We start from the raw sequence: 25,218 nt of genomic DNA, 5'->3' as shown, positions 1-25,218 counted from the left end.
TGTACTGTCCATTTAAAAGGGATTATACATCATTATCTGAGGGGTAAAAGAGTGCTATTAGTATCTTCTTCTTTCCTTTTTGCTTGTATTTTTACAAAGTGCTGCAGGCCCAAAAAAAAAAAAATACAATCTCTATTTAAATAGTTTTAAAATGTATTTGATAGCACTCTCTGCAGGGCGAACAGATTGCTATTAGTATTGACATTTCAACTGTTTCTTTATATTTTGCAAGTTTTTTTGGTAGTGTTCTGGTATTCTTACCAAAGTGTTCCAGGCCCATAAAAAGACAACATCTCTACTTAAATAATCGATACTAATAGCAATCTTTCCCCCCTGCAGATAGTGCTATCAAATCACTTTTAAAGGTACAGTACAATTTAAAAAAAATATTTAGATGGAGATTTTCTCCTATTTTTGGGCCTGCAGCATTGTGTAAAAATACTAGCAAAAAGGAAAGAAAAAGTTGAAATATCGATACTGTTATATGAATTAATGAAAGAAAATGATGCTTCGGGCCCCAAATTAGCCTATATTACACTTATTTGCTTTATTACTGACAACACAAAAGCAAAGATGTGCATGTTCAAATAGTTGATATTTATATGTTGATCGACACTGTATCGGTCATCTTGAAATGTATGAAAGTGGCCCCACTTTGCTTCATTTTGTGCTCCAAAACGGTCCCTTTTTCATTTTTTGGGGGGCTGCGCTTACATTATGGATAGCGTCAGGGAATGAGCGATGTTGGCGGCGGCAGCTCTGTTGTTGTGAGCCCCACTTGTCCTCTAAAGCCAAGGCAGATTGTTCAGGGCCCTGAAAGCGTCGATACGGTCGCTGCCTGCCCGAGACCAAATTCTGTTACGTAATGGCGCTGATAGAGAAGCCATCTGCCCGCGCTCGCTTGTTGTCCTCACACTTCATCAAGGTTGCTTTTGTGTGAGTGAGTATGCTTTTGTGTGTTGGTGGATCAGACACACACACACACACACACACACACACACACACACAAACACACACACGAGAGGACAGACAGGACACAATCTAATAATCCACAGAGAGATTTAGTTAGTGCTGAGCTGCAGGGGAAAAACATTCACACCTGCAGTTCAGACGCACAAACTAAAACACACACACGTTTAAAAGGGTCGATGATCATTTCTTAACACACACACACACACACACACACACACACACACACACACACACACACACACACACACAAACGCACACACACACACACACACACACACTTGAGGAGACGTTATTGCTGTGTTCACCAGTATGGTTTGCTACTAACTGGGGAAAAAAAATGCCCCGATGCAACTTTTTCCTTTCCGATACCATAGTCCGATACGATATTTTTTAGAAAAGGTTTGATCAGGTGAAATTATTCAAACAGAGAACAATGGTAGATATGAAAAAAAAAAACTGTCTTTAAGCTGTTTTTATGGTAACAGAGTTAAAAATGCATGTACAGCCCTTACCTTTGGGCTGGTACCGAGGGCGACTGTGTTGACCAGTTTGACGCCTGAAACTAATAGAATGTCCAGTACTGTGTTTGGATATGACAATCCGTTTATTCCAGCTATCTCATTTAAATCAAATGTAAATTCTATAACAAAGTATGCTGACCTTGATTGGCACATTATCACATCATTGTCACCACATGACACGAACACGACCACGAACACGGTCGAAAACTGTTTGTCCTCCAATCGGCCTGCCCATGCTCACACCTGAGCCCAATTTGTGGAGGCTACCATGGTAACTGCACCATAGCAACAGTCCCCTCCCTGTCAACACTTCCTGGTTCTTAACAGGAAGTGGGCGGAGCAATCTGCCAAAAAAGGAAATTAAACATGCTGAACCCAACAATCAATTTAGAGAAAATAAAATAAAAACAATATAAACAAATAAGGAATTTTGGCTCCAACAATGCACTTTATTAATATTTTGGAATGTTTGTATTTTGTGAATTTTATCTCAAAAGAGTTCTTTATTTTGTTGATTGACTGTTATTTTAGGCTTCCATAGTTTCCTCTAGTTTCTGTGGCTCCTCCCCTTCCTCCTCACTTCGCTGCTTGCGATGCTGAGGTGAGTTGTGTTTAATTTGGTGTCGTGCTGTGTGTCGTTTTTAAAAAAAACATGAACGGTTTATTTTTGTAATTCTTGCCGTATATTATTTGACTCCTTCCTGTCATGGCATACCGTCAGGCTTCCACGGTTTCTGTCGCTCCACCCCTTCCTCCTCACTTCGCTGCTTGCGATGCTGAGGTGAGTTGTGTCCAAATTGGTGTCGTGCTGTGTGTCGTTTTTTTTTAGGAAAAACGGACGTTTTATTTTTGTAATTCTTGTCGTATATTATTTGACTCCTTCCTGTCATGGCATACCGTCAGGCTTCCATAGTTTCTGTCGCTCCACCCCTTCCTCCTCACTTCGCTGCTTGCGATGCTGAGGTGAGTTGTGTCCAAATTGGTGTCGTGCTGTGTGTCGTTTTTTTTAGGAAAAACGGACGTTTTATTTTTGTAATTCTTGTCGTATATTATTTGACTCCTTCCTGTCATGGCATACTGTTCAGGCTTCCACAGTTTCCTCTAGTTTCTGTCGCTCCACCCCTTCCTCCTCACTTCGCTGCTTGCGATGCTGAGGTGAGTTGTGTCCAAATTGGTGTCGTGCTGTGTGTCGTTTTTTAACAAAAACGAACCGTTTATTTTTGTACTTCTGTCATGGTCCGGGCGTGCACCGAGCGCACCTCCGAGAGCGCCCCAGACCAGCGGCAGCGAACAGCTGCAATCAATCACCGGCAATCAGCACACTTGCGACTGATGAGGGGCTAGTGGAATAAAGACCAGTGGACCCAAGGATCCTTGCCGGAACATAACCTACTGTTGGCGTATAGTAAGCGATCATCATGCCTTATGCAATCTTGCTCTCTCTCTCTCTCTCTGTTTTTCTTCCCCCCATCATTTTGATTGTCTCTTGTCCACCTTGTCGATCCTACTGCAGACCTCCGTTCCCGTGTTGACGTCATTCCTCGCCCCCCCCCCCCCCCAAACCCACCGCTTCCCGGACTGCCTCTTGGATCTCGACCTACCGCTTAGACACGGACCTCTTGACGCCTCTCTCTCAGCCCCCACGGACCTCTCCGCTTGTCTCACGGACCTTCCTCTGTCTTGTCCCCGCTCTCGATTCAACACTACGGTAAAACACTCGAGTAATTCCCACACTAGTCTACACCACACACTCTTGGATATTAGTTCACACTCCATTTCCTTAGTTTGTATTATTATTGTTAATTATTATGTATATTGTGTGTATATACAGGTATATATATATAATAAAGCATAGAGCTTTACTGCCCCCTTGTGGAACTGTGCCGTCACAACTCCCTCCTCCAACCTTAACAACTTCTTGCCGTATATTGTTTACTTTTTATGTACCCTTAAGATATAAAGTGTTTCCGTGTTATTTTTTTCGCTATTTTGAGTGCTATGTTTGAAGCGGTCCTTTTTCTTGTCACGTGACCACTACGCAGCCTGTGTCTCGTTGGTAAAAAGTATGTTTTCTATATGTAGGAAGCAGAGCGGTACAAGGAGTCACAGAGAAGGAGTTGTATGTGATTTTTACTTCATTTTCACAATAAAACCTCCTGTAAAGAAGTCCATTGCGTGATCGGTTGTCGACAAACTCATCAGACGTGCAGACCCGTTACATTTAGTTGGAAGTGGATTGGTAATGGTTTTTTTGGCAACACCAAGTGGTCACAATAATTCATTACCTAAGCTCATGACGGAGTAAATTGAATGATGCGGACACGTTTGTTACTGGATACTTTCTAATATGCCTCTCTGCTTAGGCTGCCGCCTCCGCGACCCGACTTTTGATAAGCGGAAGAAGATGGATGGATGGATGCTTCTGCCTTGGAGACTTTGTATGTGTAAGTAATATGCAACTATAATCATTTGATACTTGTTTATATGGACTAATGTGCTGTTTTATTGTTGAACTCAGCCAGAAAAAAAAATATCGCGCCCCACATTCTCACAACTATAATAAATGATTGTCTATAAAATTGTTATAAGTACATATTTGCATAACTTTGTATCCTTATTAAAATTAAAATTAACAACAATTATAGATCAAACTTATAACAAATAACAACTTTTTTAATATTGTTTTTTAGTCTGTAACAGAAAATATTTAAAGTGCATCAATTTGCCTAAAAAAAATACTTATTTTTTAAATAATTTCAACCATTTTATGCAGATTTTTTTTATTTTATAAAGTCAATGAATATTGATACATTTAAATGTATTATCAAAATCAACCCCCATTCGCCACGGCGTGGCGAAGTTGATAGAGTGGCTGTGCCAGCAATCGGAGTGTTGCTGGTTACTGGGGTTCAATTCCCACCTTCTACTTCCTAGTCACGTCCGTGTGTCCTTGGGCAAGACACATCACCCTTTTCCTCTGATGGCTGCTGGTTAGCGCCTTGCATGGCAGCTCCCTCCATCAGTGTGTGAATGTGTGTGTTAATGTGTGTGTGAATGGGCAAATGTGGAAATAGTGTCAGAGCGCTTTGAGTACCTTGAAGGTAGAAAAGCGCTATACAAGTATAACCTATTTATCATTATATTATTTATATCTTTAAAAATAGATTATAAAAATATATATTTGTTTTATTTTATTTTTATTTTTTTAATGTTTTTAAAAAAAATTATGAATCAGTTCAGAATTCATAGGAATCACGATTCAGATGGGAATCCATTTTTTGTATAATATTATTCAATAAAATTAATATATTTTTTGGTATAATATTATACAATAAAATTGATATATTTTATTGAATAACATTATACAATAAAGTAAATATATTTTATTGTTTAATTATTATACAATAAAACATATTTTATTATTTAATATAATAAATAAAATATATATGATTTATTGTTTAATATTATACAATAAAAATATGTTTTTGCTGTATATTATTGTTTAATTATTATACAATAAAACATATTTTATTATTTAATATAATACAATAAAATATATATGATTTATTGTTTAATATTATACAATAAAAATATGTTTTTACTGTATAATATTATTTTAAAAAATGTATATATTTTTTGGTATAATATTATACAATAAAATAAATATATTTTATTGCATACCATTATACAATAAGTAAATATATTTATTGTTTAATATTATACAATAAAACACATATATTTTATTGTTTAATATTATACAATAAAACACATATATTTTATTGTTTAATATTATATAATAAAATATATATGATTTATTGTTTAATATTATACAATACAAATATTTTTTACTGTATAATAGTTTTCAATAAAATTCTATATATTTTTTGGTAAAATTATACAATAAAATAAATATATTTTATTGCATAACATTATACAATAAAGTAAATATATTTTATTGTTTAATATTATACAATAAAACACATATATTTTATTGTTTAATATTATACAATACAATACATTTATTTTATTATTTCATATTAAACAATACAATAAATATTTGTTATTCTATAATATTATCCAATAAAATTAATATATTTTTTGGTAAAATGTTATACAATAAAATCAATATATTTTATTGTTTAATATTATACAATAAATGAAATACATTTTATTGTTTAATATTATACAATATAATAAATATATTGTATTGTTTAGTACTATGCAATAAAATAAATATATTTTAGAATTCACAATACAACTGGAGCGTTTACATGAAAAATAGGAACCATTCGAGAAACATTGTTTGTTTTTTAGTTTTGTTTTTCCCCCCAGTAATTAACAGTCATTCATATTTATTTATAAAACTCACTTTGACTAGTGGTCTAACACATTGACGTTTAAAATGTGATACAGTAGATTTTTTGCGGATAAAAATATAAGAACAGACTGATACATTCACAGAGTGTCAGACCTGTTGCTGTGAAATAACCCTGGAAGTAATCCGTCACTAACTCATGCTCACTTCATCATCCTTTGCTGCCTTCACCACTGCCCCATTATCTTCAAAGTCTCGCCCATATAAGTGAATTGTTCATATTTGTTGTAGGAAGAGAGCAGTTGAACACGTCACATACCTGGACAATAAAGCTGATTGTGATGAACTGAAAAGCAATTGAATGTCATTTACAGCAAACTTTCCTCAGCTTAATGATCATTGTTCAACTCGTGCGACAATTAGGGGGTCACAAAGAGCGTGGGTTCTTGCCAAGCTAATATATTTGTGTGGCGGTACTATTTCTTCTAATAATATATTGCTTAAATCCCTGTTTCCGGTTGCCATAACGACAGCAAAGATGTCTGACTTTGAGGTCAGCGTAAAAATAAGCTGAATAAATAGTAGCGGTGATGGGTCGCCAGATGGAGAGACAGACGAGCAGATGGGACGTGAGGACAAAAGTCAGACAGACGCTTACATACCAGCGACCTCTCAGCCAAAGTGCGGGTCCTGACTTCGGACATCAACTTGTACAAAAGCCAAAAGCAGTGAAGTTGTCACGTTGTGTAAATGGTCAATAAAAACAGAATACAATGATTTGCTAATACTTTTCAACTTATATTCAATCGAATAGACTGCAAAGACAACATATTTCATCTTGCAACTGGTAAACTTTGTTATTTTTTTGAAAATATTAGCTCATTTGGAATTTGATGCCTGCAACATGTTCCAAAAAAGCTGGCACAAGTGGCAAAAAAGACTGAGAAAGTTGAGGAATGCTCATCAAACACTTTATTTGGAGCATCCCACAGGTGGACAGGCTAATTGGGAACAGGTGGGTGCCATGATTGGGTATAAAAGCAGCTTCCATGAAATGCTCAGTCGTTCACAAACAAGGACGGGGCGAGGGTCACCACTTTGTCAATCAACAGTTTAAGAACAACATTTCTCAAGCAGCTATTGCATGGAATTTAGGGATTTCACCATCTACGCTCCGTAATATCATCAAAAGGTTCAGAGAATTTTAGGAAATCACTGCACCGAAACAATGGTATTACAGACCTTTGATCCCACTGCGTCAACAAGCCACATCTGTGTGTAAAGGATATCACCACATGGGCCCAGGAACACTTCAGGAAACCACTGTCAGTAACTACAGTTGGTCGCGACATCTGTAAGTGCAAGTTAAAACTCTACTATGCAAGCCACAGCCATTTATCAACAACACCCAGAAGTGCCGCCGGCAAGATGGACTGATGCAAAGTGGAAAAGCGTTCTGTGGTCTGACGAGTCCACTTTTCAAATTGTTTTTGGAAACTGTGGACATTGTGTACTCCGGACCAAAGAGGAAAAGAACCATCCGGATTGTTCTAGGCGCAGAGTTAAAAAGGCAGCATGTGTGATGGTATGGGGGTGTATTAGTGGCCAAGACATGGGTAACTTACACATCTGTGAAGGCACCATTAATGCTGAAAGGTACATACAGCTTTTGGAGCAACATATGTTGCCATCCAAGCAACGTTATCATGGACGCCCCTGCTTATTTCAGCAAGATGATGCCAAGCCAAGTCCAAAGGATTTACGATATACACAACGTGCCAACTTCACTGGTTTTCGGTTTAGTACAAGACCATTTCGGACAATGAAACCCTCTAATAAGGAAGGTTTTCTGTTTAAAACTTGTGCCTTCACACCAAAAATGCCACACTTCCTCCCATCTAGTGGTGGGACTTGAGAGTGCCTGCAGAACATCTCAGATCTCTGAACAAATGTTACGCTGAAGCCTTGTTATCCCTCTGCGTTTGGCTACGTACCCTGGTGCTGAAGCTGATCCAGGTCCATGAACTTGCTGGGTTTGGGGTTGAACCCCATGGCCGCCTCTCGCTCCGCCTCTTTGCGCTTCTGCTGCTCCTGCTGGCGGGCTCTCCTCGCCACCTCCTCCTGGAGCTCGTCCAGCTCACTGCGCCCTGAGACCACAAGACCACGCAATAAGTTTCAGGAATGCTTTCTTTGTAAATACTGGTTTTCCAGCTAAGCGTTTCCCGCATTCACCTGAATATAAGACCGTAGGTATTCCCCCGGAAAAAGTCAGACAAGCTGGCAGCTAAATGTGTATCTCCATACACAGTGTGGAGCCGCTCCCCTGAGTTAATAATCATTACTTCCTTTAGGGCAAATAAACTGCATTTCTTAATATTTTATGGACCATGGCGCCGGTGGCGTTTCTGGGTGTTGTTGATAAATGGTTTTCGCTTTGCATAGTAGAGTTTTAACTTGCACTTACAGATGTAGCGACCAACTGTAGTTACTGACAGTGGTTTTCTGAAGTGTTCCTGAGCCCATGTGGTGATATCCTTTACACACTGATGTCGCTTTTTGATGCGGTACCGCCTGAGGGATGGAAGGTCCCTAATATCATCGCTGACGTGCAGTGATTTCTCCACATTCTCTGAACCTTTTGATGATATTACGGAGCGTAGATGGTGAAATCCCCAAATTCCTTGCAATAGCTGCTTGAGAAATGTTGTTCTTAAACTGTTCAACAGTTTGCTCAGGCATTTGTTGACAAAGTGGTGACCCTCGCCCCATCCTTGTTTGTGAATGACTGAGCATTTCATGGAATCTACTTTTATAGCCAATCATGGCACCCACCTGTTCCCAATTAGCCTGCACACCTGTGGGATGTTCCAAATAAGTGTTTGATGAGCAATCCTCAACTTTATCACTCTTTTTTGCCACTCGTGCCAGCTTTTTTGTTGCAGGCAACAAATTCCAAATGAGCTAATGTAGTAGAATTTCTGACCTTTGACCTATAGTTCATGTCTGTCAAAAATGTATGCTCATTTTGATTTCTCTTCCTCTTCTGTGGGACAAAAGTGAACTTTAAGTCATGCCAACCTGTCTAGTGAATGTGTTGACTGTCTGAAATATTCGAGTTGTTATGGAACAGATAGGGAAAACAAAATAAGACATTGACGCACTAACAAAAGAGATAAGAAAGGGATAAAGCCAAACGAAGAGAGTGTTTTGGACACCATCTTCTTTTTCATGGTGACGGGCGCGCCCGGGGGGGAAACTTTCTGTGTGCTAGACAACTCAACCCAACCATTGTACCATTTGATTATGAGTAAAATAAAACTCTTGTGTTAAATCTACTTTGGTTCTCATTGACAACCTGGACTTTCCACTACAAAATTGGCGTCACGAACTAGGATGGTCCAGAACTCTGCAAGTCAACATCCGATCCGGCTTCTCTCTCAGGCAGACAACGCTTGCACGCGCGCATCTAATAAAAGGTAAGCTATTTTGCTTATTGTGTAAAAGTTGTCTGTCTGAAGAGAAACGGGATCGGTAAGATAAAAACTGAAATTTTTTTTCATAAAAGATAGTTCTCCAAAAACAACCTAGACTGAGGCATGTGTTGGTTGGCTTGAGTTGTATTATATGTGATCATTTGTCTGTGTGTTTGTTGAAAACTTGTAATCTCTTGTTTTTAACAAATGGGGATTGTTGATAGAATTTTGGTGGTTTGGAGTGTAGAAGCATAGACGATGTGAGACGAAAAATTTCTTGGCAAGTACATGGTTAGCCGGAGTTGGACACAGCGAAATTTAAGGCAAGGTTGGCTAAACTGATGTGACATTTGGCCCACACAAATTTATGACGTCTATGAAGGTCCTACGTATCTGTCTATGTGGAAGCTGCAGCCGGGTAAAAAGCCTGATATAAGGTGATCGTTCAGTGACTCCGGTAGAGGAGATCAACTGAGCCAAGTTGTCACGAATTTGGAAATTTGCTGCAGTATAGATGGATAGAGTAAGGGCTCCATATGGTAGAGCCTTGGTGAAACTATATGGACTGACCAGACACGATGTACTGTAGAAATTGAAGGGTGATTCCTGGAAATTCTACAGCGCCTTAGGCTGTTATCCGTGTTGGTCAGGAAGGAAAAGCAGGATTTGCTCCGCTGAATGGGTTAATCGCCATTATATGAGTAAGAATGACCTGCGTGTGTGTGTTATGAGACGGCCGATTCCACAAAAGCACGCGTGCATTAGTTGTTTATATTGGTCCGGACCAGGGGGGAGTGTTTTGTGGGATAAAAATGTGTGTTTTTAAATTTATATATATATATCTGCGTATTTTAATAACTTTTGTGTAGCACCTGGTTTCTTATCTGTTTTAATTCTCCCTCATGCTTTTGTGAGAGTTCCCTCACGCTTTTTTCGCACCCACGCTGATCTGCAAGAGCTGGGAAATTGTTGGTTATGTGTGTGCGTGTGAGAAAATAGACAAAGTTATGTACAGAAAACACATGAGTGAATGATCCATCCATATAATTATTTTCTTTCGCTTATCAAGAGGTTGGATCGCGGAGGCAGCAGCCTAAGCAGGGAGGCTCCCCCTCGTGGGCGCTGCGAGCTAATTCCAGTCATTTGAATTTGTTTTTAACTATACTGGTGATTGTGACTGTGCGATATTACAGTTGTTTTACACACTGAGATTTTGAATACGGGAAAAAAGGCTCTTGCTCGCTGGTAAATTCTCTGTGTGTGAGTGACTGTGTGACGCATATAAAAAAAAAAAGCTGGGAGACATTTTGAGATAAGAGTGTGTGCGTGTGACGAGGCTGTGTGAATGACAGCTGCGTGAGGCATTGGTTCGAAGAGGAGTGACACATAGCATTGAGCTAGGTTAGCATTGTGTTAGCATAGCATTGAGCTAGGTTAGCATTGTGTTAGCATAGCATTGGGCTAGGTTAGCAAAAGTTTGCTTACTGAGGCATAGTAAGGCTAAGTTAGCATCTAGCTTGGCATTACTAAGTGTGGTTGAACAGTTATTCTCGGTCTGTAGAGTGTGCTAGTAGTAGGTGCTTGCTAAGTCCAGTAAAATAATAGATATATGGAAAATTACACGTTTAAATATCAATAAATAAATACGGATTGTGGGACATTGAAACATTGTTTAATTCATCATTCATTTATATGTCTAGTATACTTTTTTTTGGTACAGCCTTGTTGCTTATCTGATCCATCCAGTTTCTGTGTGGAAGTTGAGACAAACACACACGCACGAACATCATAGATTAGGACACATTGTAACTTTGAATTAATAGTTATACAACAAATAAATTAATAATATTGAATTTAAATTTGATAAAGATAAATTGATCATACATTGACATTTTATTTTTTTTAGGAATAAACACACAATAAAATAAAAGTTAAATTTATATTCTAATACATCTAAGGGCATCTGTGAAACATAGAGTCTGAGGAAGTACAGATAAGAGCCACTCAGCGCCATTGTCAAAACAAAACGTAGAGAAGCGTTAAACAAATTCTAATCAGAAGGAAGACAGACCAAAATATGAGAACTTAAGTAAACAGACAGCAAGTAAACCAGAAATAATAATGTAAATAAATAACAAAGAAAGCAAATTTCTATGTGACATTGGTGCATGTAGAATTACAAATAGAGAATAAAACTAAATGAAAATAACTGTCTGCAAGATGAGCATGACGTCATGAATTGTGCTCGGGTTAGTAATAGATAGATAGATAGACAGATAAAACGTTATTGATTCCTTCAGGAGAGTTCCCTTTGGAAGAAGAACTAAAAAGTAAACAGTAACTAATAAGGGTATAAATGGAAACAAAATAGATTCTATTAAAAGAGAAACTAGGCATTAACGACCATGATATAAAAAAAAAAAGTATTGCACTGTTATTGTTTTGCATTCCCTGTCATCCTAGCCCCCCAAAGAGGAGTTGTACAGTGTAATGATGTATGAGACAAAGGATTTTTCATAGGCTAAACCAGTAGTTCTCAAATGAGGGTATGGTGTTTCCGCCCGGACAAAAAAGGGAGGTACTTGAAGGTATGCCAAGGGGTACCTGAGATTTTAAATATTTTAAAATGCAGACAATAAAAATAAAAACAGTACGGACGTTAAAAGTTAAAAGATTAAAAGATTTAGCTGAAAGATAAGGAGAAACGTGAATAAAAACATTCCTTTGTTTTGGAGAGTATCACGCACAGCAGGAGGTCAGAGTGCAAGCATGACAGCTTGCTCGCGCCTACTGATAGAAAAAAGATGATAGTTTAAATTAACTTATAGATAATCTTTAAGTGAATTAAAAGGGTACTTAAATACACATGAAGTAGTACGTATAATCTTTGAATTAAGGTTATTGATTAGCAATTAATGGGTTAGTTAAGACTGTAATTTTAAAACGTGATATGCAAATTGAACTAACCGAGAGGATATGAAAACGATGAGTGTACATGTTTTGAGTTCCAAATTCTGGAGGAAAAAACCTCAACAAAACGTAAAACCATACAGACGGACTTGGGTGATAGCCACGGTTGTGCTAGGTCAAGCGAGGGTGGAAAGGATGTGCAGCCGGGGGACTGCCAACTTCTCTGAACAAGACAAGCTCCAAAGTTGTAGCCAGAACATGCTCACAAAAAATACAGGTGTGACAGCAGGACGAACAGCAGGATACAAACAGACCCCTGCTGGACATAAGTGTCAACGGACAATGTTCAACACAATCTTTGAAGCATTCCTTTGTGGTCAATCCACTACACCTTGAAATGACCTGCTTACGAACTGTGCCCTGACAATTCAATACCGCACAGAAGGAACTTCCTGATGTTGCCTGACAGCACGACATCAGCTGACAACTACTGGGGACGCCTCCCAGGAACGAGTGGAAGACGGGGACTGCTCCAACTGTCCTAGCACTTGCTGACTGAGGTGTGTCCGTGTGTCCTGCCACCCAAACCGCCAAAGTGTATGATCACCAATTAGACGACTCATAATAGGAGCCTTTTGACTCTTATATATGGTGGGACTCAAGGTATGGCCGCTCATGTGAACTATCCTTAAAACAATTAGAATGGTATAAGATGGACAACTAATGACCCACATTGTTCCCTCTGTCCTGCCTACGAAACAAAAAAATTTTTAGGTCAAATGATAAAACAGGGCGTAGCTGCCGCTGATTGAACCGATACGCAAATCAATTATTTCGGTTGTCTGTTAAAAACAAAGCTATTGGTTGCAATTTGGACATTCCTGCTGTAGGCTACAAAGAGCTAGCAGCTACACAACAGCTGAGCTAAAACAAAATTTAAGCATATCAAATATTTATAGTTGTTTATTACATACACAAAGTCGAAGAGAGACAGAAGTCTGTAGAAAGTATCCAGTAACAAACGTGTCCGCATTAATAAACTTTCTACCACAGGAAATATACTGAACAAATACAGCAGTTACTGTCAGACTCTAATCCGGATTACCTTGTCTATCAGAGACATGGTTAAAACCCACAACACCTTTACGTTCTAATTAATGTCCCGGGGGACAAGATTACAGAAAAGACAGATCGAGTGACAAAGGGGGGAGGAATTATGATTTATGAAAGGGAAAACATTAAAAGTAGATCAATTTGAGTATGTTGAAATTAAAATCACATTTTCCTCAGAAATGTATTTCAAGGTAATTGTAGTATACCGACCGACCACAGATAAAGACATTTTTCTTGATTCATTTTCAGACATCCTCAAACAGCATAGTATGACAGAAGTAACGTCATGGAGGACGTTAATCTGGACTGGTTAAATAAAACACGTAGAAAGAAACTTAAGGATATTATAAATGGCTTCTATATGATACAAATGATAAGCAGCTCTACTAGAATTACAATTGGATGACAAAAATTAAAGAGAACATCTGTAAATACACAAATACAAAACCAGAAAGAAGAGTGCTAAAATAAAAATACCATTGGATTCTAATAAAGACATGAGGACTCAGCTCTCATAAGAGCAATTAAAACAGGTCTAAATACAGATCGTATGATTTAAAAGTTTGGAGGAACAAAAGTTACAATGTTTATGCGGAAGTCTAAGGCTGACTTTCACTTAGAATTAATTAAAGCTGCAAAAAGGAACAATAGAGAGTTATGGAAAACCAGATACAAACTTACGGAAAGAGAGCAAACAAGAAACAACACTATAAGTGGTAATTTTAATGAACATTTCATCCAGTCTGTACAAACCCTGAATAAAAAATCCCTCAAAATCAGTGCAAATAATTGTCATTTATTCAGGATGGACTAATTTTAGAATTAACAAATGAAACAAAGTTAAACAAAATCTTCACTGCATTATCAGACTCACGATCTAGAGATATATATAAGGGTTGGACACTATCTTCCTAAAAACGTATAAGGATTGTATTATTGCTCGTATAACAACGATTGATAAATAAATCAATAACGGAAAACACTTTCCCTACCACGTGGAGAAACTGCTACTATGATTAAATCCATAAAGCAGGAAATAAAGAAGACCAGAACATGTACAGACCAATTAGCCTTCTCCACGTTATAACAAAAGGAATAGAAAATTTGAAGTTAAAAAGTGGCTTTGGAGCAATCAAGGCTGCTCAGACGGTCACTAAGAGGGGCATTATGTTGACACATCAATTTAATGAGAAGTATATTTATCTATGAGAGCATTTTTGTTGTAAATTGTGAGGTATGGCTGTTAAAATCTTGGTTGTTTTTACGAATGATGACAGATGTGAACAAGAGCATGTATGGTCTTTGTGTGATGATGTAAATAAGGTGTGCTTGTATTGTATGGTAAGTATGTGTCCAAAGAGGGGCATTTGGTGACTTTTCTTATAATTGAATACATGCTACAGTATGATTATTTTTGATTAATTATTGATTATTATGAATGTATGTATTTATTATGATTAATTAGTGTCATAATTTTAGTGCTTGATTTGTGGATCCCCTTAATTTAGGTAGCCAGGGACTACAGATGGAAAGTAGCTATTTAGATATAATCTGGTACAGAACATATCTGTTTCTGAACTTAATGTTTCTGTGCATTGTCCCATCATAGATAGACTAAATTAAATACAACTATTTAGTGGATTATTGAGGCCACAATAATTCACTAGGTGTTGTAAAATATCAAAGTACTATTGCAAAAGCGAACAGTGACCTCAAACATGACCTGTCCTCCGCCTCTGTTCTTGCTGCACTTGACTATCAGCTGCCTTTTCTTTTTCTTGGATGTTTCTGAAAACTACTAATACTACTACTACTATTACTATTACTGCGACTAACACTGTCCCTGTGAGAGGGACAGAGGGGGGAGGTGAGTTTGGATTGGGTCAAGTTTGAGCGTGTTGAGGTTTTATTTAATCGATATGATCAAGGATAAAGGAACGTAATGATTTAGATTGACAATTGCAGTGGTTGGCGGAAGCAACCCCAACCTCAAAGGAGGGTGCCAATTCAGTAATTAAATGTTTTGTGAATGATCTAATATCCCGACATGGTTTCCCCAAAAAGATTAGGTCAAACAACGGCACCTATTTTAAGAAAACAGGTTATCATCTTCAGTCACAAGATCAGCACTTCTCAGGACCAGCAGCTTCCTAGGAAGGTGGAAAGACCATGAGACCAAAATGGTATGTTTGCAAAATGTAGAATTTGTGTGCCAGTTCCTCTGTGCAGATTTGAGGATGAAAGCAGCCACTCCAGATTCCCTTGCACTCGCTAACAGGGGCACGGTCAAAGCCAATCCAGGACCAACACCCGATACCTGACTGGAAGGAACCGAGAGGAGAGACAACACCTTGCCAGCGATGACGAGAACAACTAAGGTTGTGAGCCAATGTGTCCACCGGGACTCCAGCAGCTGTGGAAAGAAGTGTCGGGAGTGCCGAAGCAGCGAGGAGGCCTGAAGCAAGCCGAGGGCCTGGACCAAAGCCCCAACGCCCCATACTTTTCCCCGCCTCTTCCCCAAAGCCCCATACTCTTCCCCAATTTCGGCCAGCACGGACATGCCATTAAACAGTCTGCCCAATGGACTGAACCACACCCCAAGAAGAGACAGAGACAGACTGTTTGAGTGGATCTCTTTCTTCACCAAGGCAGCCAAAAGCCCAACGAGGTGTCGGCAGGCCACCAGCCTGAGGCACCACCGAGCCATCCATACGAGCACTAATCGAACATGGACTCATACGAAATTCAGTTGTGTGTACAAAATCAATTGGTAACTACATTCATTGCAAATGCCGGGAAAAATAATAATGCAACAGCTTACAGTCATAAGTCTATATTAATTCTAAACCAGATCTTGTTTGATTCATTATTAATGTGAAAATACATCTTGAATAAGCATATATATATTCATCTAATTATGTTCATGATCAAAGTATTTTGGTATTACGTTACTAACTCAAAGGGTAGGCCACTAATTGTGTTCTGTGAGATGGTTTTACTGCAGGCTGGTAACAGCGATCGCTCTGAAGGAGGGTCATAGACGGAATTTTTGCCTCGTATAAAAACATTGAGGTTTTTGCCTCTATCTGCGGTAGAGATTTAATTTAGTGGTCTATATCAGAAATTGTTTTGGTCCAGGGTCTTAAGACCCTGGAAGGCGGGTATGTAGTAGAATTTCTGACCTTTGACCTATAGTTCATGTCTGTCAAAAATGTATGCTCATTTTGATTTCTCTTCCTCTTCTGTGGGACAAAAGTGAACTTTAAGTCATGCCAACCTGTCTAGTGAATGTGTTGACTGTCTAAAATATTCGAGTTGTTATGGAACAGATAGGGAAAACAAAATAAGACATTGACGCACTAACAAGAGAGATAAGAAAGGGATAAAGCCAAACGAAGAGAGTGTTTTGGACACCATCTTCTTTTTCATGGTGACGGGCGCGCCGGGGGGGGGAAACTTTCTGTGTGCTAGACAACTCAACCCAACCATTGTACCATTTGATTATGAGTAAAATAAAACTCTTGTGTTAAATCTACTTTGGTTCTCATTGACAACCTGGACTTTCCACTACATAATATTTGCAAAAAATAACAAAGTTTTCCAGTTCAAATATCAAATATCTTGTGCAAAGACAAGATATTTAACGTTTGAACTGGAAATATGACTTATTGTTAATTACTGGGGGAAAAATTCAATGAAAAAAACAATGTTTCTCGAATGGTTCCTATTTTTCATGTAAAAGCTCTAGTTGTATTGTGAATGCTGAAATATGTGTATTTTATTGTATAGTATTAAACAATACAATATATTTATTATATTGTAAAATATTAAACAATAAAATATTTAATTTATTGTATAATATTAAACAATACAATATATTGATTGTATTGTATAATATTTTACCCAAAAATATATTAATTTTATTGGATAATATTATACAATAACAAATAATTATTTTATTGTATAATAGGAAATATTAAAATACATGTATTTTATTGTATAATATTAAACAATAAAATATATAGATTTTATTGTATATTCAATTGAATATAAGTTGAAAAGGATTAGCAAATCATTGTATTCTGTTTTTATTTAGCATTTCCACAACGTGACAACTTCACTGGCTTTGGGGTTTTGTATTTACTATTGCGATAAACTACTTTTCTTTTACTCTTCTTCTTTTTTTTTTACGGTCATTTCTTACAGCGTGCTTGATTACCTGTGTTGGAGGCACCACGGCGTCCAGGTGAGGGCAGCTCCTGCAGGATAGCACCGCTGCTCTTAGACTTGGGCACCGAGCGCCATGAGGGTCCGGACATCAGCGCCCGCTTGTGTTGGCCCACCTCCCTGCAGGAGGAAAAAGGGAAGTTAGCCAAGGCGTCTTCTTATTAGTGCGGCGCGCGGGTCGGAAACCTGTCAGGGCTGCTGCTGTTCCTCTCGCTGCTCTCGTAGCCGCTCTCCATCCTCTGGATCAGGCGGGGTTGGTGCTCCACCCCCCTCAGAGGCGGAGGGGCGGGCGGGCCCGTGGTGGGTCGGCCGCGACCGCCCGACGACCTGGGCGGACCCGCCAGCCCGATTCTCGCCTCCAGCGCCGCAGCCTGCTGGGAGCCTCGCGGCGTGGCCGTGGGCGTGGTGGGCCGCAAAGGCGGTAAGGGCGGCTGGGGGGGCGGAGGGAGAGTGGGGCCCGGCAGGGTGTGGTAGCCCTGAGAGCAGATCCTCTGGGTGGAGAAGATGCTGTCGATGTTCAGGGCTTCTCTGCGGGGCCTCCAGGTGGGCCGGTAGCAGCCTCCGGAGGAACTGAACCACAAAGAGAACCTGGTCAACTTTGGACTCTTTGCGCTCGTCTCTTATCGGCCAATCAGCTTCTTCCTGTCCACCCGTCCCATCTTGTCACTAAATCCACGCCACGCATCACGCAGGAATTATAACCCGCCTTCTTTATGACTTTCTTCTGGCTTTTGATAGCCTTAAAGAAGTGAGTAATAAATGAATATACTGTAAATTCCGGACTATAATATTTCCTACGTTTTGAAACCTGCGGTTTATAAAACGGTGCAGCTACTTTACTTTATTGCTAAAATATTGTTTAAAAATAAACAAATCAAGCAAAAAAACGTATTGTTTGTGCTATGGCGCACATGTTTTGCTCAAGGATACAACGGACGTGAAGCCGGGGATCGAACCAGGAACCCTCAGCTTGCTGGCATGCACGCCGTCCCCAATAATAATGTCGTTACATTAGGAAAACACAGAAAAACAGTAAAATTCTGACTTTTTCTTCTACCTTAAAACCTATTGCCAATTTTATAATGAACAATTTTAATGAATAACTTGCGTAGAAAATATACGTCAATCTGATATACCTTTTTATTTGAACAAAAAAAAAGTAATGTATGATAATATAATATTTGTTGCATTATTAGGAAACACTCACCTGATATTTAATGATTATTACAGATTATAACCACGTTCTACACAAATGTAGCCAAGATGACATCATGAACGTGAACAACATTATTATTACACATTCACTCAGAAGTCAAGCAGGATTTATTGGAAGAAAAAAGAAACTGTTTGTATAATTTTCAAATATAATATTGTTACATTATTAGTGAATACAAATTATGCAATTGCATGCAATACATTTATGTGAAAACACAAAGAACACATTTAGTAAGAAAAGATAAAGTACATTAGATCAAGTATATTATTCCCTGGATTTCGCAAGCCGCTTGAAATGAAGTGGTGGGCCACATAAAATGATGTGGCGGGCCACTTGAAATGACGTGCCGCATGAAATGATGTGGCAGGCCACACGAAATGACATAGCGGGCCGTTTGAAATGATGTGGCGGTCCGCTTGAAAAGACGTGGCAGGCCGTATGAAATGATTTGGCGGGCCGCATGACATGACGTGCCACATGAAATGGCACGGCGGGCCGTATGAAATGATGTGGCGGGCCGTATGAAATGATGTGGCGGGCCGTATGAAATGATGTGGCGGGCCGTATGAAATGATGTGGCAGGCCATGTGAAATGATGTGGCGGTCCGCTTAAAAAGATGTGGCGGGCCACAGGAAATGATGTGGCGGGATGCGTGAAATGATGTTGTGGGTCACATTAAATGATGTGGTGGGCCACATGAAATGATGTGGCAGGCCAATTGAAAGGACATGGCGCGTAAAATGATGTGGCGGCGCATGAAGTGATGTGGCGGGCCACATGAAATGACGTGGCGGGCCGTTTGACATGACGTGGCGGGTCAGATGTGAGTTTGACATGACGTGGCGGGTCACATGTGAGTTTGACATGACGTGGCGGGTCAGATGTGAGTTTGACATGACGTGGCGGGTCACATGTGAGTTTGACATGACGTGGCGGGTCAGATGTGAGTTTGACATGACGTGGCGGGTCAGATGTGAGTTTGACATGACGTGGCGGGTCAGATGTGAGTTTGACATGACGTGGCGGGTCAGATGTGAGTTTGACATGACGTGGCGGGTCAGATGTGAGTTTGACATGACGTGGCGGGTCACATGTGAGTTTGACATGACGTGGCGGGTCACATGTGAGTTTGACATGACGTGGCGGGTCAGATGTGAGTTTGACATGACGTGGCGGGTCACATGTGAGTTTGACATGACGTGGCGGGTCACATGTGAGTTTGACATGACGTGGCGGGTCAGATGTGAGTTTGACATGACGTGGCGGGTCAGATGTGAGTTTGACATGACGTGGCGGGTCAGAAGAGAGTTTGACATGACGTGGCGGGTCAGATGTGAGTTTGACACGTGTGCATTAAAAGTCCTTACAGTTCCCAACAAAAGTGGGCCATGAAATTGAGGTGTTAAGCAAGCAAGGACAGTCCTTAGCTCCAAAACGGAGGTCGTACCTGGACTTGCTCTCACTGCTGGTGCTCTCATCCTCCCAGTGGCGGCCCCCCACCCCGCCCTCGCAGCCCCCCACCCCTGACGACGAGGAGGAGGACAGAGGGCGAGAGGAAGACGAGGAGGAGGTGAGCGGGCGGCGGGACGACAGCAGGAAGACCGCCGTCTCCTTGTACTCCTGCAGGGGAGGGGAGGGAGGCCCGGCTGGACCCTCCACTGCTGACTCTGGAGGGGAGGGGAGGGGAGGGGAGGAGCTATTTACTATCTCTTTCATTCATTCATCATCATTGACTTATTTTATATGACATATTATTATTGTATCAACACACTGTGGTGCACAGTCACATCACAATTCATCCTGAATGTAACACCTAAATGACGCTTATTAAAGGTTTTAGCGGGCCACTTTAAATAAAGTGGCTGACCACATTAAAAAAAAGTGGCTGACCATGTAAATGATGTGGCAGTACACCTTGAAAGAAGTAACGGACCACTTAAATGATGTGACGGGCCACATTAAATGCTGTGGCGGGCCAAATAAAAGACTACATAAAAAAATGTGGTGGGCCACGTGAAATTTAACCCAATAAAATGATGTGGGGGTGCCACTTAATGAAGGGCATAAAATAATAAAATGATTTTGTAAACCACACAAAATATTGAGGGAAGTGTTAGACCACATAACATTTGTCAGGTCACTTCAATTACATCGGTGATGGACCACCTTAAAGGAAGTGGCGGACCACATAAATGATGCGCCAGTCCACATTAAAGGAAGTGGTGGACCACTTAAAAAATGTGACGGCCACTTGAAATGACATGGCAGGCCACTTAAATTACGTGGCGGACCACATAAATGAAGGGCGGACCACATAAAATAATGTGGCAGACCACATAAAATAATGTGGCGACCCATGTAAATGAAGTGGCAGTCCACCTTTAAGGAAGTGGCGGACCACTTAAATGATGTGACGGGCCACTTTAAATGATGTGGCGCACCACTTAAATGACGCTACGCACCACATGAAATGTCGTGGCAGGCCAAGTCAATTACATGGTGGACCACAAGATATGACGTGACGGACCACCTTAAAGGAAGTGGCGGACCACTTAAATGATGTGCCAGTCCACATTAAAGGAAGTGGTGGACCACTTAATATGACGGCCACATGAAAAGATGTGGCAGGCCACTTAAATTACGTGGCGGACCATATAAAATAATGTGGCAGATCGCATAAAAAAATGTGGCAACCCATGTAAATGAAGTGGCAGTCCACCTTTAAGGAAGTGGCGGACCACTTAAATGACGTGACGGGCCAATTTAAATGATGTGGCGGACCACTTCAATGACGTGACGGACCACTTTAAATACTGAGGTGGCCCATGTAACAGACCGAATAAAATAATGTGGCGAGCCACCTTGATTGATGTTGCGAACCACATGAAAAGATGTGGCAGGCCACTTAAACTACGTGGCGGACCACATAAAATAATGTTGCAGACCGCATAAAATAATGTGGCAGACCGCATAAAATAATGTGGCGACCCATGTAAATGAAGGGCAGTCCACCTTTAAAGAAGTGGCGGACCACTTAAATGATGTGACGGGCCACTTTAAATGATGTGGCGCACCACTTCAATGACGTGACGCGCTTATTAGAGGTTTTAGCCACATTAAAGAAATTGGCTGACCACATTAAAAAAAGTGTCTGACCATGTAAATGATGTGGCAGTCCACCTTGAAGGAACTGACCGACCACTTAAATGATGTGACGGGCCACTTTAACTGACGTGGCGGGCCAAATAACGGACTACATCAAAAAATGAGGCGGACCACATTAAATTATATGGCAGGCAACCTTAAATGGTGCGGTGAACCCAATAAAATGATGTGGGAGAGCCACATAAATGAAGGGCATAAAATAATGCGGCGAAATACATAAAATGATGTTGTGAAATGTTGGAGGAAGCGTTGGACCACATGAAATGTCGTGGCAGGCCACTTCAATTACATGGTGGACCACAAGAAATGATGTGATGGACCACCCTAAAGGAAGTGGCGGACCACATAAATGATGTGCCAGTCCACGTTAAAGGAAGTGGTGGACCACTTAAACAATGTGACGGCCACATAAAAATTATGTGGTGAGCCACCTTGATTGATGTGGCCAACCACATGAAATGATGTGGCAGGCCACATAAATGAAGGGCAGACCACATAGAATAATAGAGCGGACCACATAAAATAATGTGGCAGACCGCATAAAATACTGTGGCGACTCATGTAAATGAAGTTGCAGTCCACCTTTAAGGAAGTGGCGGACCACGGGGGGGGGGGGGGGGGGGACGACGACGACATAACTGAAGGGCATAAAATAATGCGGCAAAATACATAACATGACGGGGGGGGGCACATAACTGAAGGGCATAAATTAATGCGGCAAAATACATAAAATGATGTTGTGAAATGTTGAAGGAAGCGTTGGACCACATGAAATGTTGTGGCAGGCCACATCAATTACATGGTGGACCACATGAAATGATGTGCCAGTCCACGTTAAAGGTAGTGGTGGACCACTTAAACAATGTGACGGCCACATTTAAATTATGTGGTGAGCCACCTTGATTGATGTGGCCAACCACGTGAAATGAAGTGGCAGGCCGCAGGCCACTTAAATTACGTGGCGGACCACATAAATGAAGGGCGGACCACATAAAATAATAGAGCAGACCACATAAAATAATGTGGGCGATCGCATAAAATAACGTGGCGACCCATGTAAATGATGTGGCGGGCCACATTAAAGGAAGTGATAGACCACATAAAATGATGTGGAAAGCCACTTAAATTACATGGTGGACCACATAAATGACGTGGCGGGCCACTTATAATAATGTCATTTAGCTCATAAAATGAAGTGGTGGGCCACAATAAATAATGTAGTGTACAACATAAAAGGACATGGCGGACCAATTAAAATGATCTGGCCCCGAGTTTGGCACTTGTGCTGTATATGACAGGAGTACACTCTGCTACACAAACGGTAGTGGACCTGTGGTCCGGTCTAAGGTCAGAGCTACCAGTCCTGGTATATGGGACCTGTGGTCCCGTCTAAGGCCAGAGCTACCAGTCCTGGTAGAAGGGACCTGTGGTCCAGTCTAAGGTCAGAGCTACCCGTCCTGGTATATGGGACCTGTGGTCCAGTCTAAGGCCAGAGCTACCAGTCCTGGTAGAAGGGACCTGTGGTCCAGTCTAAGGTCAGAGCTACCAGTCCTGGTAGAAGGGACCTGTGGTCCAGTCTAAGGCCAGAGCTACCAGTCCTGGTAGAAGGGACCTGTGGTCCAGTCTAAAGTCAGAGCTACCAGTCCTGGAAGAAGGGACCTGTGGTCCAGTCTAAGGTCAGAGCTACCAGTCCTGGTAGAAGGGACCTGTGGTCCAGTCTAAGGCCAGAGCTACCAGTCCTGGTAGAAGGGACCTGTGGTCCAGTCTAAAGTCAGAGCTACCAGTCCTGGTAGAAGGGACCATTGGTCCAGTCTAAGGTCAGAGTTACCAGTCCTGGTAGAAGGGACAGTTGGTCCAGTCGAAGGTCAGAGCTACCAGTCCTGGTAGAATGGACCTGTGGTCCAGTGTAAGGTCAGAGCTACCAGTCCTGGTAGAAGGGACCTGTGGTCCAGTCTAAGGCCAGAGCTACCAGTCCTGGTAGAAGGGACCTGTGGTCCAGTCTAAAGTCAGAGCTACCAGTCCTGGTAGAAGGGACCATTGGTCCAGTCTAAGGTCAGAGCTACCAGTCCTGGTAGCAGGGACAGTTGGTCCAGTCTAAGGTCAGAGCTACCAGTCCTGGTATAATGGACCTGTGGTCCAGTCTAAGGTCAGAGCTACCAGTCCTGGTAGAAGGGACCTGTGGTCCAGTCTAAGGCCAGAGCTACCAGTCCTGGTAGCAGGGACCTGTGGTCCAGTCTAAGGTCAGAGCTACCAGTCCTGGTAGCAGGGACAGTTGGTCCAGTCTAAGGTCAGAGCTACCAGTCCTGGTATAATGGACCTGTGGTCCAGTCTAAGGTCAGAGCTACCAGTCCTGGTAGAAGGGACCTGTGGTCCAGTCTAAGGTCAGAGCTACCAGTCCTGTTAGAAGGCACATGTGGTCCAGTCTAAGGTCAGAGCTACCAGTCCTGGTAGAAGGGACCTGTGGTCCAGTCTAAGGTCAGCGCTACCAGTCCTGGTAGAAGGGACCTGTGGTCCAGTCTAAGGTCAGCGCTACCAGTCCTGGTAGAAGTGACCGTATTGGGACTTACTGGAGTAATTATTGGGCTCCAATGCAGTTGTTGGTACCTCAGGTGTTCAGTTTTAGTCTTCAGGGTGCACAAACACAAGCCTACACCTAAAGTGTACCCCTATAAGTACTCCCAAAAGAAGACAGGCCTCAGTAGTACTAGCAGTAGTAGAAGTAGTAGTAGTCGTACCTCCGGCGTCTGCACCGTGGGACGGCGTGCCAAGCTGGTAGTTGCAGACCACGGTGGTCTGAGAGTCACTAAACAGGTGGCTGCCCGTGGATTGGTGCAGAGGTCGACTGCGTGAGGCGTGGTGACTCGAGCTGTCCGTCGACGAGTCCGTCCGGGTATCGCTGGAAATGGACGGCTCCCGACCTAAGACAGGACCTTTGGGTTAATCCCGAGCATCCGTGTGTTTACCGCCAGAGTCCGGGATAAAAACATGTTCTTTAGAAGGTTGAAGGTCAGCGCGTTATTGGCACACCCTCGCCCGGATTATGGTCACAAGAGTAATCTGCTGGTGCGGCAGTCCCGTACCGGAGTCCTCGCTGTCGTAGCCCGCCTTGCTGCTGCCGCTGCAGTTCTGGACCTCCAGCTGCGGGTTGGAGTCGGTGCAGGGGTTGGAGCTCTCCTGCAGTATCACCGGCGTCCCACGGGGGTCAGCGTAGAGCAGCAGCAGGGGCTGATAATGGCCTTTGATACAGCGGGACACCACGTCCTTCCATCTAGGGCCGATCTGGACACACACACACACACACACAC

General features: G+C 41.4%; 1 protein-coding gene across 1 annotated transcript in view; it reads right to left on the bottom strand.

The window, feature by feature from the left end:
- usp54b (ubiquitin specific peptidase 54b) overlaps window positions 1-25,218 on the bottom strand; it is a 133,068-nt gene that overhangs the window by 8,255 nt on the left and 99,595 nt on the right. Inside the window, exons 10-15 of the mRNA XM_062055416.1 lie at window positions 24,994-25,192; window positions 24,649-24,831; window positions 20,196-20,415; window positions 17,718-18,101; window positions 17,524-17,651; window positions 7,803-7,955 (exon numbers count right to left, since the gene is read on the bottom strand). Of these exons, the coding sequence (XP_061911400.1) occupies window positions 7,803-7,955; window positions 17,524-17,651; window positions 17,718-18,101; window positions 20,196-20,415; window positions 24,649-24,831; window positions 24,994-25,192 (1,267 nt within the window). The remainder of the gene's footprint in view (window positions 1-7,802; window positions 7,956-17,523; window positions 17,652-17,717; window positions 18,102-20,195; window positions 20,416-24,648; window positions 24,832-24,993; window positions 25,193-25,218) is intronic.

This window comes from Entelurus aequoreus, linkage group LG08, assembly GCF_033978785.1.
Source record: "Entelurus aequoreus isolate RoL-2023_Sb linkage group LG08, RoL_Eaeq_v1.1, whole genome shotgun sequence".
NCBI classification, from domain to species: Eukaryota; Metazoa; Chordata; class Actinopteri; order Syngnathiformes; family Syngnathidae; genus Entelurus; species Entelurus aequoreus.
Note: the sequence above shows the minus strand (reverse complement) of the source record. Positions and strands in the feature narration are given on the sequence as shown.